Genomic DNA, 23,594 nt, shown 5'->3' with positions numbered 1-23,594 from the left:
CCTATTCAACCCCTGGTCCCCTATGGCCCTATGGTTCTTCAACCCAACACCTTTGCAAAGGAAGTAGGAATTTGATCACAACCAGGAATGGGCTTGAAACTCTAAAACACCTTGAGGATTAAGTTTCTCTCTGCAGATGGTGGAGGAAATGCATAACAGTGAAAAAGGATCTAAGAAAAGCTTTGGATGGCATAATATTATTTTTAATATTTAAAAATAAAGAAATAGGAGAATATTTTAAAATAGATCGCTTGCACCATTCAAGTGGCCTTACCCCCATTCTAAACTACAACGGACCATCCAAAGCCACATATTTGACGATATTATAAAGTAATAAGGTAAGCGAGTATTCTTCGATCTGCTCTGGCTTGGCAGTCGCACCTTGTCCTCTCTGCAGTCGGTACTTGCATTTTAGGAGCAGGTATGCTTCTTTTCCATTTCAGCGCCGAGCAGATCACCTCCCCCGATCCCCCTTCCGTCCGCGCCACCGGTCAGCATCTCCGCGGCCTCTCGAGCTGCCATGCATCCGTCTTCGTCGCCGCCCTCGTCACGACGGCCAACAATTCCGGCGTCACCTTCGCGGGGGACACCACTGCTCGACTGCGGCAACCTGGCCTCGGCCCTCGGCACCGACATCGTTGCACTGCTAGACTGCTACTGTACAATATTTCCGGATTATACACACCTATTCGCTTGTGTTATAATCCGTACTTTTCAGCTTATTTTTTCAACTGGAACAGTATTTTTCTCTAACAGTAAATCAGCTGAAACAGTGCTTCGACTTTTTTCAGCGAAGCGAACGGGACCTGTAAACCCATGAGCACCGCATCGCACGGGCGCTAAGAAACCACTCCACTCAACGCGAAGCACATTTGGCACTAATAATGGTACGATAAACAGCGTTCTTAAACAAGCTAAAGGTCTGTTACCTAGCATTGACACCAGATCGAGTCACAGCACATAGCAGTAGATACAGTTGTTCCCAGGTACTAGAAGAGAACAGGACCCATCCTAGAGGATGCATTAACCTAAGGTACGCTAAACGAGTCACGGAGCGTCTGAACTCTGAATGTGAACGTGGCCCGACGAGTTAGTTGATCCAGTCATCCCCTCGCAGACGCTTGTTAGGCTTCTGGAGACGAGTGGACTTCAACCTTGCTTCTCCCGTGCCAGCGCTGCCCTTGGGGACAGGCTCCTCCTCCTTGCATTGAGTAATGGTTGGCTTAAGGACTGCCATGTTAACACTGTGTTCAAGGAATGGCTCCTCCTTGCATTCATGTTTCGTGGTAGGAGCAGGGACCACCATGCTAAAATTTTCCTCAAGGACAGGCTCCTCCTTGCATGGAATCATGGCTGGAGCAGGGGCTGCCATGCCAGGCTCCGCCTTGCATTGAGTAGTGGCTGGAGATGGGACTGCTGCGTTAACACTGACCTCAGGTACACTCTCCTCCTTGCATTGGCTAGTGGCTGCAGCAGGGACTGGGACGGTATCATCGTCCATGATTGCATATACCGAGAAGCTCCCGCTTAGATGCTTGTCGAATACTTGGAAGGTGTGGGTCGATCCAAGAAGATCCTCGATTTCATCTGGCAGGGTGAACCACTCCTCGTCATCCTCGATCTCATCAACGAGCTCCTCCGCCGAGACACCAACGAGCTCCTCCGCCACCTCACAAAAGATCATCAAGTTCATTGTGCCGGTGGCATCTTGCACCATCGTCTTCAGCTTGTACCTTGCGTGCCCAGAACAGCAGTGTGGTAATTAGTGACTTACAAATTAAGCAACAAGTAAGGCTGTGCTCGTTTGTGCGACTTGCAGCGCTGTGGCTGTTGCTGCTGCACATAAGCCGGCGCTCAGCGTTGCAGCCTGCAGGCAGCTGGTAGCCGCAGCCGCAACGCTGCAAAGTAGCACTAAGGATCAGAACATAAAAATTGAGGATCAATTGAGCAACAAATAGCAGCATACCAGTTAATTGGCCTCTTAATCGGGCCACATCGGCTGCACTTGTATTTTCTTGGGGCCCTGTACATTGACTTGTAGCAGGTATTGCATCCAAGATAACACCAACCACTGGTGCAATCTATATCTATCAGGGAGACTCTGCACAGAAACTTGGTATCCTACAAGTAAAGACAGGTATGTGAGTAAAACAGATAAGCTTTGCACGTCATGAGAAGAGCAGCCTCTTAATTAACCTCATCGTAATCCTTTGGATTGAGGCGTTTTAGCTGTTCAATTGTTCGCCAACTCTCGGCTAACTTCTGAGCTTGACTTTTTTCTGGAACAGGGTTTTCTTGCTGAATGCTTAGACTGCATGCACACGAACCAGTTAGACATGTACTAATACATCATAGATCAATCATCAATGTAGGTATGAACTTATGAAGTCCACTCACTTCTCACAGAATTCCTGAACCTCTGGTATTTCCAGATCTAGATAGTACTTAGAACATGTTGTAGAGCAAACTATAACACAAAATATCATCACTTCAGAACAAATGGCACCAGAATATCTCAGTTCTCAGTACACACTATGGTTGCATCAAATGATAGACCCTAACGTTTTGCAAGAAAATAAAGAGATATAATCTGACAGTATTACATGGTAGAAGCCAACAATGAAAAGGTGGATCAAGGATTAACCTGAATGTGAGCTTTCAACGCGCATCCCTGCAAAGACAGCAACAACTGAGGCTTTTAGGCCTTTCTCAAGCATATCTTCAGCAAAACCGCAAGCAATATCTCCGTACAATGTGACACCCAGTTTCCTTCCACTGTAAATGGTAACTCCAGCAGTGAGGAGCTATCAAGGGACATCAATCATCTGAAAAGGAGAACTGTATTCAATTACCTCAGATTCTGAATTGTTGCATTGCAAATTTCTATAGTGCGGGATTTTTTCTCGACCTCCTGCAGATCCCCAACATATACTATGTGGCCCAGAACATCTGCATTATTTATATCCGCACATGTAAGGGTGAAAAAAAGAGAGAAATGTGGCAGTAACTCTGATCAAATTTGCAGTTCCAAAAGAAACTACCTGTTAATACGCTATTGTCCTCGCACCTAGAATGGAGATTCTTAAAATCAATGAACTCAAAGCTGTGGAGGGGTATCGAATCAATATCTCCTTCTATCTCATTGACCACAGTCTGCCTTCCAAAGTATATAGTGAACTCATTGCTACAGGTCATGTAGCTTTCCCTAGTATCATCAACTGTAAAATCCAACAGGGCATAGACCTTCCCTTCAATTAGCTGCCCTTCGAACTGGTCTATATCGTCAGGAAGTACACGTGCCTGCATGGTTTCACCCTACAAGTGAAAAACAATGGGAAGAATCAGTGTATTGAAAACTCAAAGGATGGTAATTTAACATTAGTAGCAAGCAATGTGATCAGCCATTTGGTGTTTAACTTGGTAGGGAATGCATCACCTCATCATCAATCAGAAGACAGTCAAGACCGAACGATATGTCATTTTTCGGATTGAAGGATTCCCACAGCCGCGATACGCGCACCCGGACTCTACATTTGTTCATTCCAACATCCAACTCAGACAGTGGGGTGAAGTCATCCGCAGAAGAACCCATTTTGTCCTTGTTCGCTTGAAGCATATGCTACATATACATGCAGCTGCAAGTTAGCATAGAGACAAAAAAAAGAGGAAATAGTGACCAATCTTTTGTATTGTATATATATGTTAACCCCATCCCATAAATGGATAAGCTTAAAATTCCTAATAATAGTTTGCACCATGAATCTGAAACTTTATGGACTATGGTTGCTTTCCCAATTCCCATCATAAATTGCGGACTAAACAAGAGTTTTAACTCGTTAAATTTTCTGAGTTTTGTTTTTATGTACTGAAACGGCATCATTTATAAAGTTATTCCGGATGAAATTTGTTCTATTTTTCGTGTAAATATTGGCAGAGGAAGTGAGCCTAGCTCAACTGGTTGGGTGAGAGGTGTGGCAATGCACCCAACCACCCAGGTTCAAGTCCCTTCTTAGACTGAATTTGGGTGCCTATTTCTCTTCTTAATGAAAAACCACCTAGTTCCTCCTAGGTTGGATCTCGTTTTTCCAATGTGTAAATATTGGAAGTGATTTCGCATCAGATGCTGAGCTAAGGGAAGAAGAAAAATGCTAACATCAGTTCAAAATACTGCTGCCACTATGCGGTGCACAGGAAAATTGGAATAATGTGATTTTCAATCAACGGATGCGGTTATCATCATGTTCACTTGTTGGTTTCAGCCAGGCTTATTCATCCAGCCAACGGTGTTTTCCTCTCACAAAAAAACCAGTACCAGCCAGCCCAAACCAGCACCAGCACCAACCAGCGAACACGCTGTATATCTCAATGCGATATGGCATTACTCAGGGGCGGAACCAGTAAAGGACATGGGTGTACATATGTACACCCGATAATTTTTGCAAAGCACTCAAAGTTAGTAAGCATAACCGCATAATACATGAATAGATCAGATCCGATTGCAAATAGTAAGTTAGGGTTTGGAAGCTCGGTTTCACACAGCAGGAAGGGAAGACCAAGGGGTGGGCGTACCTGGTGGTGCCCGTCGCCGGTGGAGGTCTTCACCTGGGCACCCGGCGTACCTATAGGTCGGCAGCGACGGCACGCTAGGGGTTAATGGAAGAAGAAACAGCAGCGTGTCGGCGTATAGTCCGGAGCAAACTTAAACCAGGCAATGGTTTGGGCCACAACCGGTTTTTATGGTCTCGTTATATTACTGGGCCGATTCAGTTTGGAAGGAAACATACTGAGGTTGGTGGGCTGATTTAGTTTGGGTAATCTGTTTGAAAAAAGTCTGACATCCCTTAACTATTACACAAGTTCAATTTGCCTCTCTCTCAACAGAAAAATAACATTTTTAGACATGTGAATTTTTAAATCTATATCTTTTAAGCGGTTTTAGAAGTGACTACATCTACCATGTATGTAGCATTACGTCAGCCATTAGAGAGGTAAACCGAGCTTTCGCGATAGTTTAGAGAGGTCAATTAAATTCTATTAAAAATTTGTAAAAATAATTTTTTGATAAGTTATCCGAATGTTTTTTAAAAACATCTATTGAAAAGTACTAAGAATTTCATTTAACCTCGGAAAATTCATAGAAACTTGTTTTAGCTCAGAAAAATATGAAACAGATTTTATATTTTTTTTATAAAATCATGCTCTATGTTTTTATTCTTTGCTCAGAATTATCTGAATCTTATACGGTATCCTAAAATCTAAAACTAGGCCAAATATAAACGAAGGATGCAGGCTAAGACAAATCTTTATTGATCGTAACGTGGATTACCGTGAAACCCACCGTGCAAAGTGTAACAATGTTTTCTTCGCAACACGTCTTTGCTTAATCATCGAGACATGCACAAAAGATTCTCAATAAAAATACAATGTTGTAAATAGCGCACTATGACATTTAGCAGTATCTTCCTCTAATCTAGAAGCTATAACAAGCTAATAGCTGAAGCTATTTCATTTAGCGGTCTTCACAGGAAACATGAAAATGTTTAACTAATTATGTACGAAAACATTTAACTAAGGGAAATTTCATGAACACAAATGCTTAAATCTCGATGGACGCGGCCTACCGGAACCACATGATTGAGCAGGAAGGCGGTTTGGACGGACTCGAGGCAGCGAACTTCATGTGCCTAGCTCACAAAAAACATAGAGCATGATTTTAGGAAAAATATAAAACTAAGTTAAAGTAATTTTTCTACGGATTTTCTGAGGTCAAATAAGATTTTAGTATTTTTAAATTTATATGTTTCTAGAAAAATATTTACAAAGTTTTTTTATATAAAGTTTAATTGGTTTTCTTGAATTATCATACAAGTCTGATTTGGATGGTGTGACATCACGTCAGCTAAAACCTCTTTTGAAACTGCTCAGGGATGCAAATCCGACGGTTTCAAAAGTTAGAGGAGTCTAAAAAGTTCAAATTTTTAGTAGAGAGAGATTTGTGCAATAGTTAAGGGAGGTCAGATGATTTTTTTTCCAATCTGTTTTAGAGTGATCGGTTTCTTTCGGTTATTAGTTAATGCACTCAAACCGTGCTTCCCTGTCAATGCCAACACATTTTAAATTGTCTCATTTTTGTCTATGTTAACGAGATTGAAACTCTGACGAAGCTTGCCTAAATATAAATTCTGTCCGTTAACGTCACGCTGACAACAACAAATATTACCACCATGAGCTATTAGTAAGTTTATAAGAGTAAATGCATGATCGACTTCCTTTTAAAGAGACGGAAATGCTTGAACAGGCCGTTCGACCTTCTGAACGCCACTCTTCCTAGACCGCAGAAATCACCGTGCCGTTAGCTCGCTCCAGACCGGTGAACTCCACGCGCCGACAAGCTTCCATTCCCAAACAGTAAGGAGATGTTGCTCTGAAAGCACATGCTACAAATATATGTTCAGGTGTTTTTGATGTTTCAGAGGTATATTGCAAGTATTTCGTATCGGTATTGTAAAAGAAATTTGAGATGTTGCAAAAGTAGATCGGGATGTTGCATATGTTGCAATGGCTATTCATGTATATTTCAAATATATGCTCCAAATGTTTTATCTGTATCAAACGTATGTTGTAAGTGTTTTTATCTGAATGTTGCAAAAGTAGATTTAGATGTTGCATATACATATATGTTGCAAACGTATGTTTCAAGTACTTCAGGTGTTTCATACGTATGTTTAAAGTGTTTAATCTGGATGTTGCATATATTTGCAAGTGTTTTTTAAATGTTTTTGCAAGTGTTTTACACACATGTTGCAACTGTTACATATGAATGTTTCAAAAGTAGATCAGGAGTTGTACCTATGGATGCTCGTGGGAAGCGGCCGGTGGCACAGGCCTGCTACTGGGGTGCTCGCTCACAAGCCCGACGTGCTGGAACACCTGCTCGCTCACTGAGCAATACCGTTTGACGCTAGCGTTCCAGATCGGACGGCCATAGGCTGGCAAGTAAAAAAAAACTCAAAACGCTTCGTCGAAAATCAGACTCATGTTCTCTTTGAAAAAATCAGACTCGTGCTCCAAGTTGGCGAAAGCAGACCGGAATCAGCGCGCGGGTGTCTGACGCGCCGGGTGCTTCAGCACTTGAGCTGTCCTATGCTTATATATGCGGACAAGGACGCCTCGTCGTCCCGCCAGGACGCTTTCCGCGGATGGTTCTACGCTGGCGCGAACACGACGTCGAGTGGCGTGTGCACGGGCGGCCGCACGGCCTCGGGCTGCCCCCGGTGCCTGGACGACGAGGGGCAAGCGGCGGTGTCCGCAGTGGGTGGCTTGCGCGCCTCTGCAGACGTCGTAGTCGTGGTCGGCATTCGACTACAGCCTGCACCTGCTGCGTGCCTGCGTGTCCAGATGTTCGTCCCAGCCAAAGGGGCTGAGAGCCGCGGCGCAGTGCCCAGTGGTTCCCTTTCTTCTCCGTATCGTCGTCAATCCTTGCTTGAAATGTTCTCAAATTCTTCTTTCTGATATAAAATTTTGCAAAATGACGGAAGTTCAATCTCATCGAAGTTGCTAGACTAGCCAACTTGTAGTAACATCTCCACACGCAAAATACTCTGCTGGACTGGTACTATATACTATGGTTGCATCAAATGATAGACTAACATTTTGCAAGAAAATAAAGATATATAATTTGACAGTATTGCATAGTAGAAGCCGACAATGAAAGGGTGGATCAATGATTAACCTGAATCTGAGCTTTCAAAGCGCATCCCTGCAAAGACAGCAACAACTGAGGCTTTTGGGCCTTTCTCAAGCATTTCTTCAGCAAAACCGCAAGCAATATCTCCATACAATGTGACACTCAGTTTCTTTCCACTGTAACGGTAGCTCCAGCAGTGAGGAGCTATCAAGGGACATCAATCATCCAAAAAGGAGAACTGTATTCAATTACCTCAAATTCTGAATTGTGGCATTGCAAATTTCTATAGTGCGGGATTTTTTCTCGTTCTCGTGCAGATCCCCAACATATACTATGTGGCCCAGAACATCTGCATTATTTATATCCGCACATGTAAGTGTGAAAAAAGAGAGAGAAATGTGGCAGTAACTCTGATCAAATTTGCAGTTCCAAAAGAATCTACCTGTTAATATGCTATTGTCGTCGCACATAGAATGGAGATTCTTAAAATCAATGAACTCAAAGCTGTGGAGGGGTATCGAATCAATATCTCCTTCTATCTCATTGACCACAGTCTGCCTTCCAAAGTATATAGTGAACTCATTGCTACAGGTCATGTAGCTTTCCCTAGTATCATCAACTGTAAAATCCGACAGGGCATAGACCTTCCCTTCAATTAGCTGCCCTTCGAACTGGTCTATATCGTCAGGAAGTACACGTGCCTGCATAGTTTCACCCTACAAGTGAAAAACAATGGGAAGAATCAGTGTATTGAATATAAGACATAATCTGCTGCTGATCTCTCTCCCTCTGATTCTGCATCAGGAGCAGGCACTCGGTCAGCTCCTGGTTGCTTAGAATGTAAGGCAATAGGCCATCTCTAGTACATGTAGTTGGTAGAAGGCTACATCAGCCATGTCTTGGTAATGGAAGTAGACATGTACTAGTAGTACTAGAAGTAGATGGGGCTGTACTCAGCCATACTCTTGTGTACCTTATAGTTGGTACAAGAGTTGTATATATACCACACCTAAGGAATTCAACTGAAGCAACTTCCAGAGCAGCAGCTTTGCTGCTCGGCTGTGTGTGCTGTGCTCACCCTTTCTTCTACCTCTAGCCATTGTGAGTGTGTGTGTGTGAGCTGGTAAGCAAGCTGCTTACCTGTGCAGGGAGTCGAGGGACCAACATTGAAACCTCAAAGGATGGTAATTTAACATTAGTAGCAAGCATTGTGATCAGACATTTGGTGTTTAACTTAAGTAGGGAATGCATCACCTGATCATCGATCAGAAGGCAGTCAAGGCCAAATGATATGTCATTTTTCGGATTGAAGGATTCCCACAGCCGTGAGACGCGCACCCGGACTCTACATTTGTTCATTCCAACAGTCAACTCAGACAGTGGGGTGAAGTCATCCTCAGATGAACCCATTTTGTCCTTGTTCGCTTGAAGCATATGCTACATATACTTGTTGCTGCAAGTTAGCAAAGAGACAAAAAAAAAAAAGGAAATAGTGACCAATCTTTTGTATTGTATATATATGTTAATCCCATCCCATAAATGGAGAAGCTTAAAATGCCTAATAATAGTTTGTACCATGGATCTGAAAATCTTAAATTCTATGGACTATGGTTGCTTTCCCAACATAAATTGCTGACTAAACAGGTGTTTCAAAAATTTAACTCGTTGAAATTTCTGAGTTTTGTGTCTTTTTGTACTGAATCGGCATCAGCTGTAAAGCTATTCAGGATGAAATTTGTTCTATTTTTGTGTAAATATTGGCAGTGATTTCGCATCAGATGCTGAGATAAGCGAAGAAGAAAAATGCTAATATGACTTCAAAAATACTGCTGCCACTTTGTGGTGTATAGGAAAATTGGAATAACATGATTTTCAATCAACGGGTGTGGTTATAACTCAATGTGATATGGCATCAACCAGGGCCCGAGATTTTTTGCAGAGTACTCAAAGTTAGTAGGCATAACCGCATAATACATGCAGATACACTTTAACTAGATCAGATCCGATTGCAAGTAGTAAGTTAGGGTTTGGGTGCTCGGTTTCGCACCGGCAGGAAGGAAAGCCCAGGGGTGCGCGTACCTGGTGGTGCCCGTCGCCGGTGAAGGCCAGAAGAAGACCTGGGCACCCGGCACGCTGGGGGTAGTGGAAGAAGAAACGGCAGGGTTGCAGCGTGCCGGCATAGAGTCCGGAGCAAACTTAAAACTGGTAGTGGTTTGGGCCAAAACCGTTTTTATGGTCTGCTTATCTTATTGGGCCGATTTGGTTTGGAGGGATGAGAAGGTTGTGGGCTAAATTGGTTTGGGTAATCTGTTTTAAAGTTAATCAGTTTCCTGAACTATCACCACCGTAGTCTGTTTTTCCTCCTCAAACGCTAAAGTCAGACATTTTACCTTTTGAACATTCAAACCCATTTAAATTACCTTGGTGTCCTGATTTTGAGTGGTTTTGAAGGAGCTTAACTTTTAGTTAAAAAATTCGATATGTAGTTGATAAGTTTTTTAACCGCATGAAATATCTCTAAGCTTTTAATAATTCTAGAAAGAATTCTAAAGAAAGATTGGGTGTACGCCAAATTCAAATGAAATATTTAGAGTTCATGAAAATATCTCTAGATGCTTTAAAAAGTAGGTTTAGCTCTAGGAAAATGAAAAAAATATTCAAAAAATCGTAAAACATTCTAATCAATCTATAAACATGTTTTCAAAACTTACCAGAATAAAATACACAATATGTAACCATCACAAATGCATAGCATAAATTCATTCAACATTACTGTACGCTACATTCATGCTAGTTGCATCTCATAACTTTGTCGTGCAAAATTTTTATAACACGTTTATACATTGATTAAAATGTTTTAGGATTTTTCTATATTTTTCTCCATATTTTTCCATTTTTCTAGAGACAAAACTATTTTTAAGCGTCTAGATATATTTTCATGAGCTCTAAATATTTCATCTGAATTTAGCGTATCTCAATTTATCTCCAGGATCTTTTGAAATTTGTAAAAGCGCGGTGAGAAATTTAGTCGTGGGTCACGTGTCTGAATTTGGGAGACAAAGGAGAAAAATATGAGTTTTGTGATAGTTGTGGCCTTTGTGGGAGGAAAAATATATTCTTTTTTTTTTCCAAACCAAATGGGATCAAAGTTGACGGGTCGTTGATTCGCAGTCCATTTTCAGGAATTAGTAGGATCTATCTGACCCGCGGAGAGGCTGTGGGTACCAAGCAGCCACCAGGAGCCGTCCTAACGGAGCCTGCAGCTGGGAGATGGGCAGGTCGTCTAAGGTCTGGCACTCGCGTGGCCAGGGTTTGGGAGAGGTTCGTGGCCAGGCGCTAGGAAGCTGCTCGGCGCCGCCCGCTATCCCACCAGCGTCCACATCAAGGTATCCCGGCTTGACGTTGACGGCTTCAGTTTGTTAGATGCATCATTTGGTTCTGCGTGGAACCTGCCGTTACAATTTTATAACGTACGAAAATTCTCTCCTCAATTCAGATGGCAATGAGCGATGCCTGTCGGGCCATTCAGTGGGTGAAGAATCCCGCGAAAGCGGGATGGCATTTCCATATTCAAGGAAACGAAACCACGATGGTATCTCTACAACTAAAACATTCATAACTATTCCGTTCACAGGTGCGACACCAAAACCGCTAAAACGTGGACGTTGGTTTCCTGCGACAATCCATCATTCCGTCGGTACGCCTTCCCCCCTGCGATCCCCTGCCGCTCGCCCCGCGACCGCGACTTCCCTCTGTGATCCCTGCCGCTTGCCCCGCAATCACCGCAATCTCCGTCGATCTGCCTTCCCCCCTACACTCCTCACGCGGTGGCTCAAATCGCGCATGCCCAAATCGCGCATGCGATCTGTGGCCGGGGAGGGAAGAGAGGCAGCCCCACTGTGAAGTTGTTCACCTCCATCCACGGCAGCAGGAGCTCCTCATTGCGGCGGTAGCGCAGGAACGGCGGCAGACCCACCGTGCTGTAGCCGCCGGAGTCGATGTGGTTGAGCGGGAAGGAGGACGGCGCTGCGTCCATGTCCTTCTCTGAAAGCTCTAGTTTGGTTTTGGTAAATTGATGAAACCCTAAGTGCTAACCTAGTTTATCAAGTGATCATCATATAGGTAGCACACTCCAAGTGGTCAAGCAAATGAAGATCATAACATGATGTGGTGACGCCATGGTGATGATCAAGTGCTTAGACTTGGAAAGAAGAAAGAGAAAAACAAAAAGCTCAAGGCAAATGTATAAACCATATGAGCTATTTTGTTTTGGTGATCAAGACACTTAGAGAGTGTGTGATCATATTTAGGTTTGATAGCCGTACTATTAAGAGGGGTGAAACTCGTATCGAAATGCGGTTATCAAAGTGCCACTAGATGCTCTAACTCATTGCATATGTATTTAGGATTTAGTGGAGTGCTAACACCCTTGAAAATATTTGTGAAAATATGCTAACACATGTGCACAAAGTGATACACTTGGTGGTTAGCACATTTGAGCAAGGGTGGAGAAGTTAGAAGTAAAAACGAGTTAGTGTCGCTGGTTATACAGTGACCGGACGCTGGACCTCTGAGGGACCGGCGTGTCCGGTCATGTGTAACAGTGAGATGCTGGCGTCGGTCTATTGACCGGACGCTGGGTCGCTCGGCGACCGGACGCTAAGGGTTGCGTCCGGTCAAGTGGTCGGTCTGCATAGTGCTTAGGGTTATGCACCGGACGCTGGGCTATGTCCGGTCGATAAAAATCGGTTTTGGACCCTTACTGGAAACAATCGGACGCCGAGGGTCTAGCGTCTGGTCAACTGACCGAAGTGTCCGATCGGTCAAGGCAGATGACCGTTGAAGTCAAACACGTGGCTGACTACGAGTGACCGGACGCTGGGGGCTCAGCGTCCGGTCAACTGACCGGAGCATCCGGTCAGTCCACGTTATGCCTAGTGAAGGGGTATAACGGCTATATTTCGTTGGGGCTTCTATTTGAGCCCCATGGCTGGCTATAGCTCATATCTTTGGCCATTTTCATTGACATAGCAACCTTGTGAGCTTAGCCAAAGTCCTCCCACCCATCTCCATCATTGATTCATCATCATAGTGAGATTGGGAGTGATCCAAGTGCATTGCTTGAGTGTTTGCATCTAGAGGCACTTGGTGTTCGTATTTCGCTGTGGATTTCGCTTGTTACTCTTGGTGGTTGCCGCCACCTAGACGGCTTGGAGCAGCGAGGATCGTTGAGCGGAGGGTGGTGATTGTCTCCGGCTCCGATCGTGGTGATTGTGAGGGGTTCTTGACCTTTCCCCGGTGGAGCACCAAAAGGTACTCTAGTGAATTGTTCGTGGCTTGTGTGATCCTCATCTTGTGTTGGTTGTGTGGCACCCTATTGAGGGTTTGGCATGTGAAGCCAATTAGCGCGTGAACCTCCAAGTGAGTGAATTGCCATAACGAGGAGTAGCTTGCCGGCAAGCAAGTGAACCTTGGTAAAAATCATTGTATTCATCCTTTGATTTTGAGGTGATTGGTCTTCATTGTTATTCATCCTTGTGATTGATTGGCTCACTCCTCTACATGGCGGTATAACTATCTTGATCACTCTCTTTACATTATCGCAAACTAGTTGACAAGCTCTTTAGTGTAACTAGTTGTGAGAGCTTGCTTGCTTGGTTGGTGTGGCTCTTTAGTTAGCCTTTGAGAGCACACTAACATAGGGTAGTGTCATACCTCTTGTGTGAATCGACACTATCTAAACTAGAATTATGGTAGGTGGCTTGCATTTTGAGTAGGCTAGCACAACACTTGCTTCGCCCCATAATTGTCTAACCTTTTATTAAGTGTTGTTGTAGAAATTTTTATTAGGCTATTCACCCCCCCTCTAGCCATTAGGACCTTTCATCCTCACCGCGCGAGCCCCATCCACGTCCTCCCACCAGTAGTAAAGAGGATGGTGCTGCTCGGATCTGCCGGAACCCAGAAGTGACTCCCTCTCCTCAGCTGCTTCCCCTCCTAGGCAGCACCTAGATTTGCTCGTGATGGGCGCCATCCTCCATCATCACGCTCGGCAGCAGCAGCAGCATCTCTGTTCGTAGAGTCTGAAAGAGCCTGACGCCTCATCTCTGCTCGCAATGAGGAAAATGTTTCCATCATAGATGATGATGATTGTGCCTCCATTGACCACTGTCTGGCCCCGATGCACCTCCTCTGCACTCTAGCGATCTCGATCTACCTCGATACCTCAACTGGCAAGGTCAGCACCTCGTGATTCCTAATTTCTCTTCCATGATGTCATCCCTGATCCCCTTCATAGAGAGATGGAATACCAAAGGATGCCAAGGCAGGGACGTTCGATCTAGTGTGTGTGTGTGTTTCGCCCTTGCCACTTTTGCTTGCTCACCTGCTTGTCATGTTCTATCGCGAAGGGTATTAGGGATTCAGGGCCTGTGAACTTCATACTCAGATTGTATTTGTGAAGTATGGCATAAAGGTTGACTGGGATGATGCCCACCATGTATTCACTGAAATGCCCTCAAGGTAATATATGGTACAAGTTTTAATTTCTCGTTGATTTTGTTTTGTGAATTTGATATGAATTTCACTGTTTCTTTTCATTTGGGCCCAAATTAGAGTGGCAACTTTGAAAATGCTCTAAACGTTTTCTTCATGAGTAATTAATCTTGTACTATTGTCATTTAATTGAAAATACAGTTCATTTGTTTACAGAGCTCTAGCGGATAAGCTTTGTTCTACTGTCCTTGATGAACATCCATGCTGCAGCACTCCTGCACGAGTGTTTTAACAAATCCATGCGATTTCAACTAATGCATGGTGCGGACAAGGCAAGTGATTTTTAAAAAAAAATGTTGTTTCTTGAATAATGAAAGATTTTGTAGTTGTTATCTTTAACCCCCTGAGTTAATCTAAACCTATTCTTGCATTATAACTTACAAGTTCAATATATTGCTCAAGCTGTAGTTTTAAAAAGGAAATCATTCGCTAATTGGGATCTACAATTATTATGTAGGGTCCTAATCAGTAGTGCTCTTTTTTTGTTGCGCTGCGTGCTTAAACAGTCTTTATCTGTTTCCTTGTGCTGACAGAGCTATAAGCAGACAACTGCGCTTGTTGGATGTCAGGCTTAGTAAAATTGAGGCTCATGCATTTGGTTGGAAGCAAGAGAGTAGCAAGTCCCAGTTAGCTCTGGCATGTCTCATATTGTCGACAAAAGATGCTCGGCAATCCTCCGAGGGGTATTCTTGAAGGTAGATTGATCGGTGGAGGTGCACGTAATCAGGAACCGGATGGTGACACAAGGCGCAGAGACAGCGATTTAGACAAGTTTGGATCATCTGATCGACGTAATACCCTACGTCATGTGTCTTTGGTTGATTGTATTGAATATGAGGTGTATGTAGATGTCCACTAGGGGACCCCTGCCTCTCTTTATATACTCTGGAGGAGTAGGGTTACAAGGAAAGTATCATATTTGGTACTATACAATATCTTACGGTGCACGTCGATCAGTGCCGTGCACGTCTTGATGTTGTGGGCTAGACCACCTCTGATGGTGCGGACCATGTCTTGTCTTGTGGATACCGGGGGTCATATCCCCACAGCTAGTCCCCGAGCGCCTTATATTCTTTGAGCAACACCATCTTGAGCTTGTCCGAGCTATCTAACTTGCTGCTGATCATCAGGAACAGGTGTCCAACCAGTTTGACTAGGAGCCGAGCTGTTGAAGCGAGTATCCGAGCAGTTGAACAGGTGTCCGAGCAGTTGAATAGGCGTCTGAGCAGCTGAACTATCATCCGAGTTGTTGTCCGAGCAGTGGGAATGGCGTCCGAACAGTTCAACTGTGAGCAAGCCTAGACTTACTCAAAGCTGAGCTTTGCTAGAAGGATGTAAGGGGCTCAAGATAAAATTTGAAAATTCTTCCACTTAGGAGAAGTGTAGCCACTTAGACTCCATCAATAAGGAGGGTAAATCAAGAAATAAGCACTACATTCACCGCCAGATGAAGTGTAGCCACTTAGTCCCCGAGCTGCTGTAAGATGAAGAATAAATCTTATATCAGGGTCAAAGAAAAGAAGTCTAAAAACTTGCCGACGTCATCTGATATGCGTGTATCAAGACCCCAGATATGCTGCCCAAAATCAGCACCTTGATCTGAACAACATGGAGCAGCTTGATAGCACACCGATGAGACGTAGCAAGATCCGACCACCAAGGGAGTCCTCAGCTTAGTTGGCAATGTCCGAACACCGAGGAGTCCCCGGCGTAGCTGGCGATGTCCGAGCACCGAGGAGTCCCCGGCTTAGCTGGCGATGTTCGAGCACCGAGGAGTCCCCGCGCGTAGCAGGCGATGTCCGAGCACCGAGGAGTCATCGGCGTAGCTAGCGATATCCGAGCACCAAGGAGTCCCTGGCATAGCTGGTGATGTCCGAGCACCGAGGATTCTTCAGCGTAGCTGGCGATGTTCGAGCTCCGAGGAGTCCTCGCACGTAGCTAGCGATGTCCGAGCACTGAGGAGTCCTCGTGCGTAGCTGGCGATGTTTGAGCTCCGAGGAGTCCCTAACGTAGCTGGCGATAAAGCACAAGCGGCGAACAGTCCAGTCAACTGGTCAGCGGCGAAGTGAGCATTGAGTAGAAGCGATTGGCAAATAGTTTGATCAACCGATCGGCGACGAAGTCCATGAACCTAGCAGTTTGACTAGATGATCGATGGAGAAGTCCAAGCACAAGGTGATCCGATCACCTGGATGATAATCCTGCAATACAAATATGTAGAATAGGTAGTACATGATATAGAAATATATGAACTCCGGAGAAGAAATAGCGTATGCAGCTCGGCGATTAGTTGGTGTGAAGATGTATTTATATTTAATATAAACCGCCGGACCAGTTAGTGTGTAGTTGTGTCTTCAGCCCTAGCTAGCCCGTTAACCATAACGCAGAGCACGGAGCCCGTGTGCGTGTAGCAAGAACAAAGCGTCGCTAAGGAGCCGCTGTCGACCACCCATAACGTAGAGGGCAGATGCTCATGCACGTGTAGGGAGGAGCCAGAGACAGGGCCGTCTCTGGGGACATCCGAGCATCAACATGACTGTTCGGGGGTTCAGAAAATCGTTTGGAGAGCAAACATGAAGAAAACAGCTCAAAGAAACATTATGGCGATATACGGAGATTGGAAAATATTTAGAAAAATATTAAAGCGTGACTTAGCTTTAGACATAATGTCTGGTTGATGGCGTATGGCGTTATCTGGTCGGCGACGTGGGCAGCTTGCTTGACGGCTGGAACGAAGTTGATCTCGTGTTGGAGTAGGACGGACATAGTCGGAGTTTGGCGGTGTCAATCTGCGTATGAAGACGTGCGTCATGGTTGTCGAAGGATGTCGACGCGATCAGCTAAGTTGCCGCGAAGGATGTTGATCTTGAGTTATGCCATCTGGTTCACCAGGGATCAGCGCACACGAGCCCCACGGTGGGCGCCAACTGTCGACAAAAGATGCTCGACAGTCCTCCGAGGGGTATCCCACGAAGGTAGATTGATCGGCAGATATGTATGTAATCGAGAACAAGAAGACAACAGAGACACACGAGCTGGCGATGTCCGAGCACTGAGGAGTCCCCACGCGTAGCTGGCGATGTCCGAGCACCGAGGAGTCTCCACGCGTAGCTGGCGATGTCTGAGCTCCAAGGAGTCCCCAGGGTTATAAGGAAAGTATCATATTTGGCACTATATAATATCTTGCGGTGCACGTCGACCAGTGTCGTGAACGCCTTGATCTTATGGGCTGGGCCACCTCTGATGGTGCGGCCCATGTCTTGTCTTGTGGATATCGGGGGGTCATATCCCCATAGCTCACACATATAGTATGCTTATCAAAATATAATAAATGAAAAGCGATTAAAAAATGGATCTGAATTGCTATGCCTTGCAGCAGAACAAAGTCGCCTTCATTCCTAGCATTAGTGCAAAAGTGCAGCAAATTCCATTATGCCACATAGCTTGTTCTATTCTCATTCTTTGTTTAAATTTGGTCCAACATGTTGAAACATTTCAAAGTGGAAAGTGACAACATGATAGAATTAATAGTTGGATTGCTGAGGACTACATCCTCCTTCCACTCTAGGACTTACAAGAACCATAAATTTAATACAGTTATAACTGCTCAATGGACTCTACAACATAATAAATAAAAAACAAGCTTATATTACTGAGCTCAGGAATAGGACAAATACCTAATAGTTGCATCTAACAAACAACCACATAATTGTTTCTTTACAAATGAAATTTACATATTTTTTTACTGCAGATTGATCACTTTGTCAAGAACATCTTCTCTTAGTGGTGATCAGGCGAACCACATCCACTACTTTTGCTTCGGTTATCAAGGCTCTGTTTCAGTTATATATTTCATAGCTCATCTCATATCTGAATCTCAAAGGATATGATGTTTTTTCATTGGTGAAACACTGTCTTTTCAATCCGAGACTTCTTTGAACCTATATAAGCATTCAGTGGACCATGATTAAGTAGTGGCTGGTTTATTAATTGCTTAGCTTCATGAGCAATTTAGATGTTTGAGAATGCAGATGGTACTTGTTCCCAAGCAAAACTGAAAACAGATGCTACTGCTATCTCTATTTTTTCTATAGTACAATTGAAAATAGATGCTACCGCTACACTTTCTTTGATCCCTAGCCAATATAGTTTTGAGTTACTAGGGTCTGAGCAACAGGTTACCATGTGCTTTTGTGGCGTGAGAGTTAGTTGCTTGTTTTCTTAATCTAGATCACTTCTCTCACAAAAATAATGCTTAGGAGTCTAATATTGACACCCTGCACGGAGGTGGTGGCGCCGCCATGGCGCCCTTCGCCGGTGCACGTGTGCGGCCAAAGCCACACACAGCGCCGTCGAGCGGCACCGCGGTGGTGCCCTTTGTGCCTCGTGCGGAGCATCAGAGGCGCCGGCGAGCCCATGGCTCGGCCGTGCTTCCCGCAGCCGTTAAAACAAGGGGAAAGGAAAAGGGAAAGGGAAGAGGAAGAAGAAAGCGACAAAGGATATATTCACAAAGAATATCGTATATAAAGAGGTTCTAACTCCATAAAAGAGGTAATGCATCACACTTCGATACATATTTTTTTAGATATCAAATGGTACTTTAACTTTAAAAATTAACAAACAACTTATATGCAGGATACTTCTAACTATAGCTTCAGCCATCTGCATGCTTCAGCTGCATGAAGTCAGATGTTGTATCTTGGACTAGAAAATCTTCTGGATCATCATTGATTGGTGACCAACTACAGCTTGGTATTCATGCAAAGCACGTTCTCTTAGTCAAACTATTGAGATATTAGATTCTTAATTGTTGAATAGATTCTAAAATATCTATTGTGAAACAGAAACTTGTTATGATTATCTTTCCGTAGCACTTGATTCCTAAAGAAGTGTAAGTTTATCTTTCGCATATCGTAGACATGAAGTGATGCGACAATTGAAGTTGATGTTTTAGTTTTGTATTTAAATTTAGACTTATGTAATATTGATTGGAACATTATGATTGCGGTATCTATTTTAGATAATAGTATAACACACGCTCATACATATGTTATCATGATATTATGTGTTCCCGTTGCAACGCACGGGCATTTACCTAGTAAGCTTAGAAGTCTATATATTTCTCCCGCTCTCTGAAATCCGTTAACATGCTCGTAAAGAGAGTGGTGGGCAAACCAATTTTATTGCTGCAACTTTCGTTGCAAACATTCAGGCCCCCTTTGGCAGGGCTCTTGGAGGCTCCGGCTCCTCCGCAAAGTCACTATAACGACACTGTAGCAGGAGCCGTTTCGGAAATCGAGGCAAAAAATAAACTGGAGAGAGCCGGAGCCGGTGAAGCCATGATTTGGAGCTTCTCTGGCTCCGTGCTACAATCCGTGGTACAGTACTGCTACGGTACCGGGAGCCGGAGCCGGTGAAACCCTGCCAAAAAGGGCCTCAGTAATACAGGCACTGACATTTGACAGCACCTTAGATTATAAATTATTCCCCCATAACACTCCTGTCCAGTATAACTAAATGATATCTCATTTCCTTCTCTTGGAATCCTTGCCTGCATACTCTTTTTCCTGAATCTTGATCGAATGGTTGCATCCCACACTATGGAATCTGCTCTTGTCTTCTAAGTTAATTTGGCGTCAGGACATACATCTTGCAGTCGTGAGGTGCCACTGAAGCTGATAACTGGCCCTGAGCCGAGAATGATGAGTGCTGCACAACAAAATGGAATATGAAATCTCAAGTCTGAACACCAACCTTCATTACATGTTTATGATATTTTTTTTCCACAACGGCAAAAGAGCCGAATTTCATTACTCGAAAGCAACGAAATTACAAGAGTTTGTGTACTACGAAACACTTAAAGAGCTATCAAACGAAACGTGCACCTTTGGTATGAACACACAGGGTTCAGCCAAAGTGCAGATCAGACCTACGTAGCCAAAATCACAGCGCGAACGTTAGCTGTTCACTCAGCACGCCTAGTTCAACATTCAGTACACTAGAGATTATTACATGCCACAAGCGGCAGACATTTTTAACAGCACTCCGGCTGCACCCAGTATCCTAGCAAAAAGTGAATCGAAGTTTAGATTGCGAGCTTCAGACGATTGCCATACGGTTGTCACTCCCATCCATGCATTCATGACGATGAAACTGCAGCGCCGTCCTCTTGATAGTTTCTGCACCGTGTTCCATTTGCTCTGCAACTGAGCCCTTCTGCAGACTTGCCCAATAAGTCAGCGTTGAACACATTAGGCAAATAAAGGGTCAGTCTTAAGCCCATATCTCTTTGTCTCGGTAATGGATGAGGTTACTAGGAACATACAAGAGGATATCCCTTAGTGTATGTTGTTCGCTGATGATGTAGTGTTAGTGAACGAAAGTCAGGCGGGAGTAAATAGGAAACTAGAGTTATGGTGGCAGACCCTTGAATCTAAAGGTTTTAGATTGAGCAGAACTAAAACCGAATACATGAGATGTGACTTTGGCGGAGTTGTACAGGAGAAGGGAGATGTGAGTTTGGAAGGTCAAGTAGTACCTAAGAAGGATACCTTTCGGTATCTGGGATCGATCGATGCTACAGAGGGATGGAGATATTGATGCGGACGTTAGCCATAGAATCAAAGCAGGGTGGATCAAGTGGCGACAAGCTTCTAGCATTCTCTGTGACAAGAGGGTACCACAAAAATTAAAAGGCAAGTTCTATAGAACGGCGAATAGACCGGCTATGTTGTATGGAGCAGAATGTTGGCCTACAAAGATTCGACATGTTCAACAACTGAGTGTTGCAGAAATGCGTATGTTGCGATGGATTTGCGGTCATACAAGAATGGACCGAGTTCGGAACGATGATATACATGATTGCCTAGAGGTAGCACCAATTGAAGAAAAACTTATCCAACATCGGTTGAGGTGGTTTGGCCATATCCAAATGAGACCTCCAGAGGCACCAGTGCATTGTGGAGTCCTAAGCCAAACTAATAATATGAGGAAAGGTAGAGGAAGACCGAAATTGACATAGGGGGAGACAATAAAAAGAGATTTGAAAGCTTGGGATATATCTAGAGATCTATGTTTGAATAGTAGTACTTGAAAAGCAGCTATTGAAGTGCCTGAACCGTGACTTGGGGCTCTTGGTGGGTTTCAACTCTAGCCTACCCCAACTTGCTTGGGACTGAAAGACTATGTTGTTGTTGTTGTGGAGTCTTCACTCGTTTTCCTTCAAAGCACACGCTGTTTCTAGTCTTCCAAATGGACCAACAAACAGCAGCTAAGCCAGCAAAATACACCTATTTACCACCAGGTAAGAATCGATGAATCCATAACCAGAATTGTGTAAAGGAGTTTTGTCTAACCGTCGCCCCAAAACTGAAGGCCAACATACTCCAAACATATTTGACCACAGGGCACTCAAACATCAAGTGATTCACCGATTCAGACTCTTGACAGAGCACACATGCAGTACTACCCTTCCACTTTGTTTTGATTAAGTTGTCTTTAGTAAGTATAGCATCCTGTAATGTCAACTGTTAGATATAGATGTATAGGTGTCTTTGCTATTTCCTACCACTACTACCACTACTACCACTACCACCACTACCACCACTACCACCACCACCACCACCACTACCACGTATACCACTACCACTACCACTACCACCACCAACCAACAGCCGCGCTCGTTCGCGTGCTCGTTCGTGCACCATCCGCATGCCGTCGCGAACCGTAGCTGCTGCTTCTCTTCCGTGCCATCGCACCTATCCGTCGCGGCCCGCGGCTGCCTGCGTGCCACCGCAGCTGCTGGTGCTGCCCAGCCGTAGCCATCGGGCGAGGCCGCGCGTGCGCCAGCCTCAGCCGTCGGGCGGTCGCGCGTGCGCGTGTGCTCGCTCCGGCCTGCTACCGGCTGGCCGCGGCCTCCGGTGGACACCGCACCTCCCCTGGCTACCGCCTACTGCCCCTCCCCACGCTGGGCGCGGCCCTCTAGTTGAAGCCGCCCCTGCTCTGCTTCGCTCAGGGAACCAGGTGCGGCCCTCTGCTCTGCTCTGCTTTCGCTTGGAGCAGAGGAGAGCTCCGTCCCCCCCCCCCTTTTGGTTTGGTTCTCTTTGCACTATGAACTAGGATGGCTGAACTAGGATGGCTTCAAGTTCAGATCCTCAACCGGTTGCTGGTCTGCTTTCTTAGTCTAGTGGGGGTCAGATTCCACGATGTCCAGTGATTTTCAATGGCACTGATTATCGTGTTTGGGTTTCTCGCATGCGTTGGCATATGCGTGGTCTACGGCTTTGGGATTTTCTCACTGGTGAACTACCATGTCCACCTTTACCCACTCCTCCTGTGCAGCCAGTCTTTCCTCCTGTAACTTCATACGATGATAAGAAGAAATTGCGTGATGAATATAATGATGATATGGCCTCATACATGTCTCAGTTTGCCGCATATTAGACTTGGTTGGATGAGGATGCTCGTGCAGGTGCTGTTCTAACTGCTAGCATGGAGGAACATTTGACTGCCAATATTGTAGAGCTTGACTATGCTTCTCAGACGTGGGCTTTTCTTTGCCAGCGTTATGAGCCCTCTGGTCAGTCCACATACATTGCGGCTTTACGCCAAGAGTAGTTGCAACAGGGTGATGCTACAATTGAGGAGTTCTTTAACCAGCTCTCTAGTGTGTGGCGTGAGCTTGACACTCTGAGTCCTCAGCCATCCCCTGCCACTTGTGAGTCCTGTAGGAAGCAACAGAGCCACCTTGAGCTTCGGCGCATCTATGATTTTTTGACTTGTCTTCGTGTTGAGTTTGAGCCTCTTCATGCCCAGTTACTAGCTCGTGAACCCTGTGTGTCCCTGATGGATGCTCTTGCTACTGTTCGGAATGAAGAGATCCGTCTTTGTTTTGCTAGCTTGCTGCAGTCAGCTGCCTTGTCAGTGCTGGCTGTTCGCTCTGCACCTCCATCCATGACAACTTCTAGACGTCCTACACCCTCCCTACAGCACCTTCATCAGCAGTGTCCTCCTCTAGGAGTGGTAGTACTGGTGGACTTCACTGCAACTACTGTGAAAAAGATGGACATGTTGAAGATTATTGTTATAAGAAGAAGAAGAAGGAAAAGGCTCATTCACATCGAGGTGGTCATTCCTCACAGGGTTCTGATTGTTCTACTGCTGGACCCTCTTTGGGCAGCTTGACTGGTTCTGAGACACAGGAGATACTTATGTTGCTTCGTCGGCTAGTTCCCTCTGTGCCTGCTGGAGCTGCTAATTCTGTCACCCCAGTCTCTGCACCTTTGGTTTTTGCTGCTGCCTCACAGTCTTCCACTAGGGAACCACCGTTCACTTCAGGTACTTTGCCATGGAT

The 23,594-nt window shown here is 44.8% G+C and overlaps 1 protein-coding gene and 1 pseudogene across 4 annotated transcripts; both read right to left on the bottom strand.

Annotated features, from left to right (window-relative positions):
- Window positions 1-888: 888 nt before the first annotated feature.
- LOC136485506 (replication factor A protein 1-like) lies at window positions 889-9,817 on the bottom strand. 4 transcript variants are annotated; one of them, XM_066482387.1, is made up of 11 exons: window positions 9,037-9,121; window positions 8,451-8,458; window positions 3,779-3,815; window positions 3,437-3,606; window positions 3,042-3,315; window positions 2,853-2,949; window positions 2,645-2,775; window positions 2,398-2,467; window positions 2,197-2,311; window positions 1,967-2,121; window positions 889-1,733 (listed from the first exon to the last, which is right to left on the bottom strand). In XM_066482387.1, the coding sequence occupies exons 1-11, from the start codon at window positions 9,119-9,121 to the stop codon at window positions 1,091-1,093; spliced, it is 1,785 nt and encodes a 594-aa protein (XP_066338484.1). In that variant the 3' UTR covers window positions 889-1,090. The 4 variants fall into 4 exon arrangements, with proteins under 4 accessions (XP_066338484.1, XP_066338474.1, XP_066338480.1 ...); XM_066482377.1 differs by lacking the exons at window positions 3,042-3,315; window positions 3,437-3,606; window positions 3,779-3,815; window positions 8,451-8,458 and adding exons at window positions 7,978-8,036; window positions 8,130-8,403; window positions 9,767-9,817 and having other exon boundaries at window positions 2,853-2,887; window positions 8,942-9,140; XM_066482383.1 differs by lacking the exons at window positions 3,042-3,315; window positions 3,437-3,606; window positions 3,779-3,815; window positions 8,451-8,458 and adding exons at window positions 7,978-8,036; window positions 8,130-8,388; window positions 9,767-9,817 and having other exon boundaries at window positions 2,853-2,887; window positions 8,942-9,140.
- A 9,899-nt stretch (window positions 9,818-19,716) lies between these two features.
- The window catches only part of LOC136457962 (alpha-galactosidase-like), a 41,275-nt pseudogene continuing 37,397 nt past the window's right edge, over window positions 19,717-23,594 (bottom strand).

The sequence above is a fragment of the Miscanthus floridulus genome, chromosome 1 (genome assembly GCF_019320115.1).
Source record: "Miscanthus floridulus cultivar M001 chromosome 1, ASM1932011v1, whole genome shotgun sequence".
Lineage (NCBI taxonomy): Eukaryota > Viridiplantae > Streptophyta > Magnoliopsida > Poales > Poaceae > Miscanthus > Miscanthus floridulus.
This window is presented reverse-complemented; position numbering and strand designations above follow the sequence as displayed.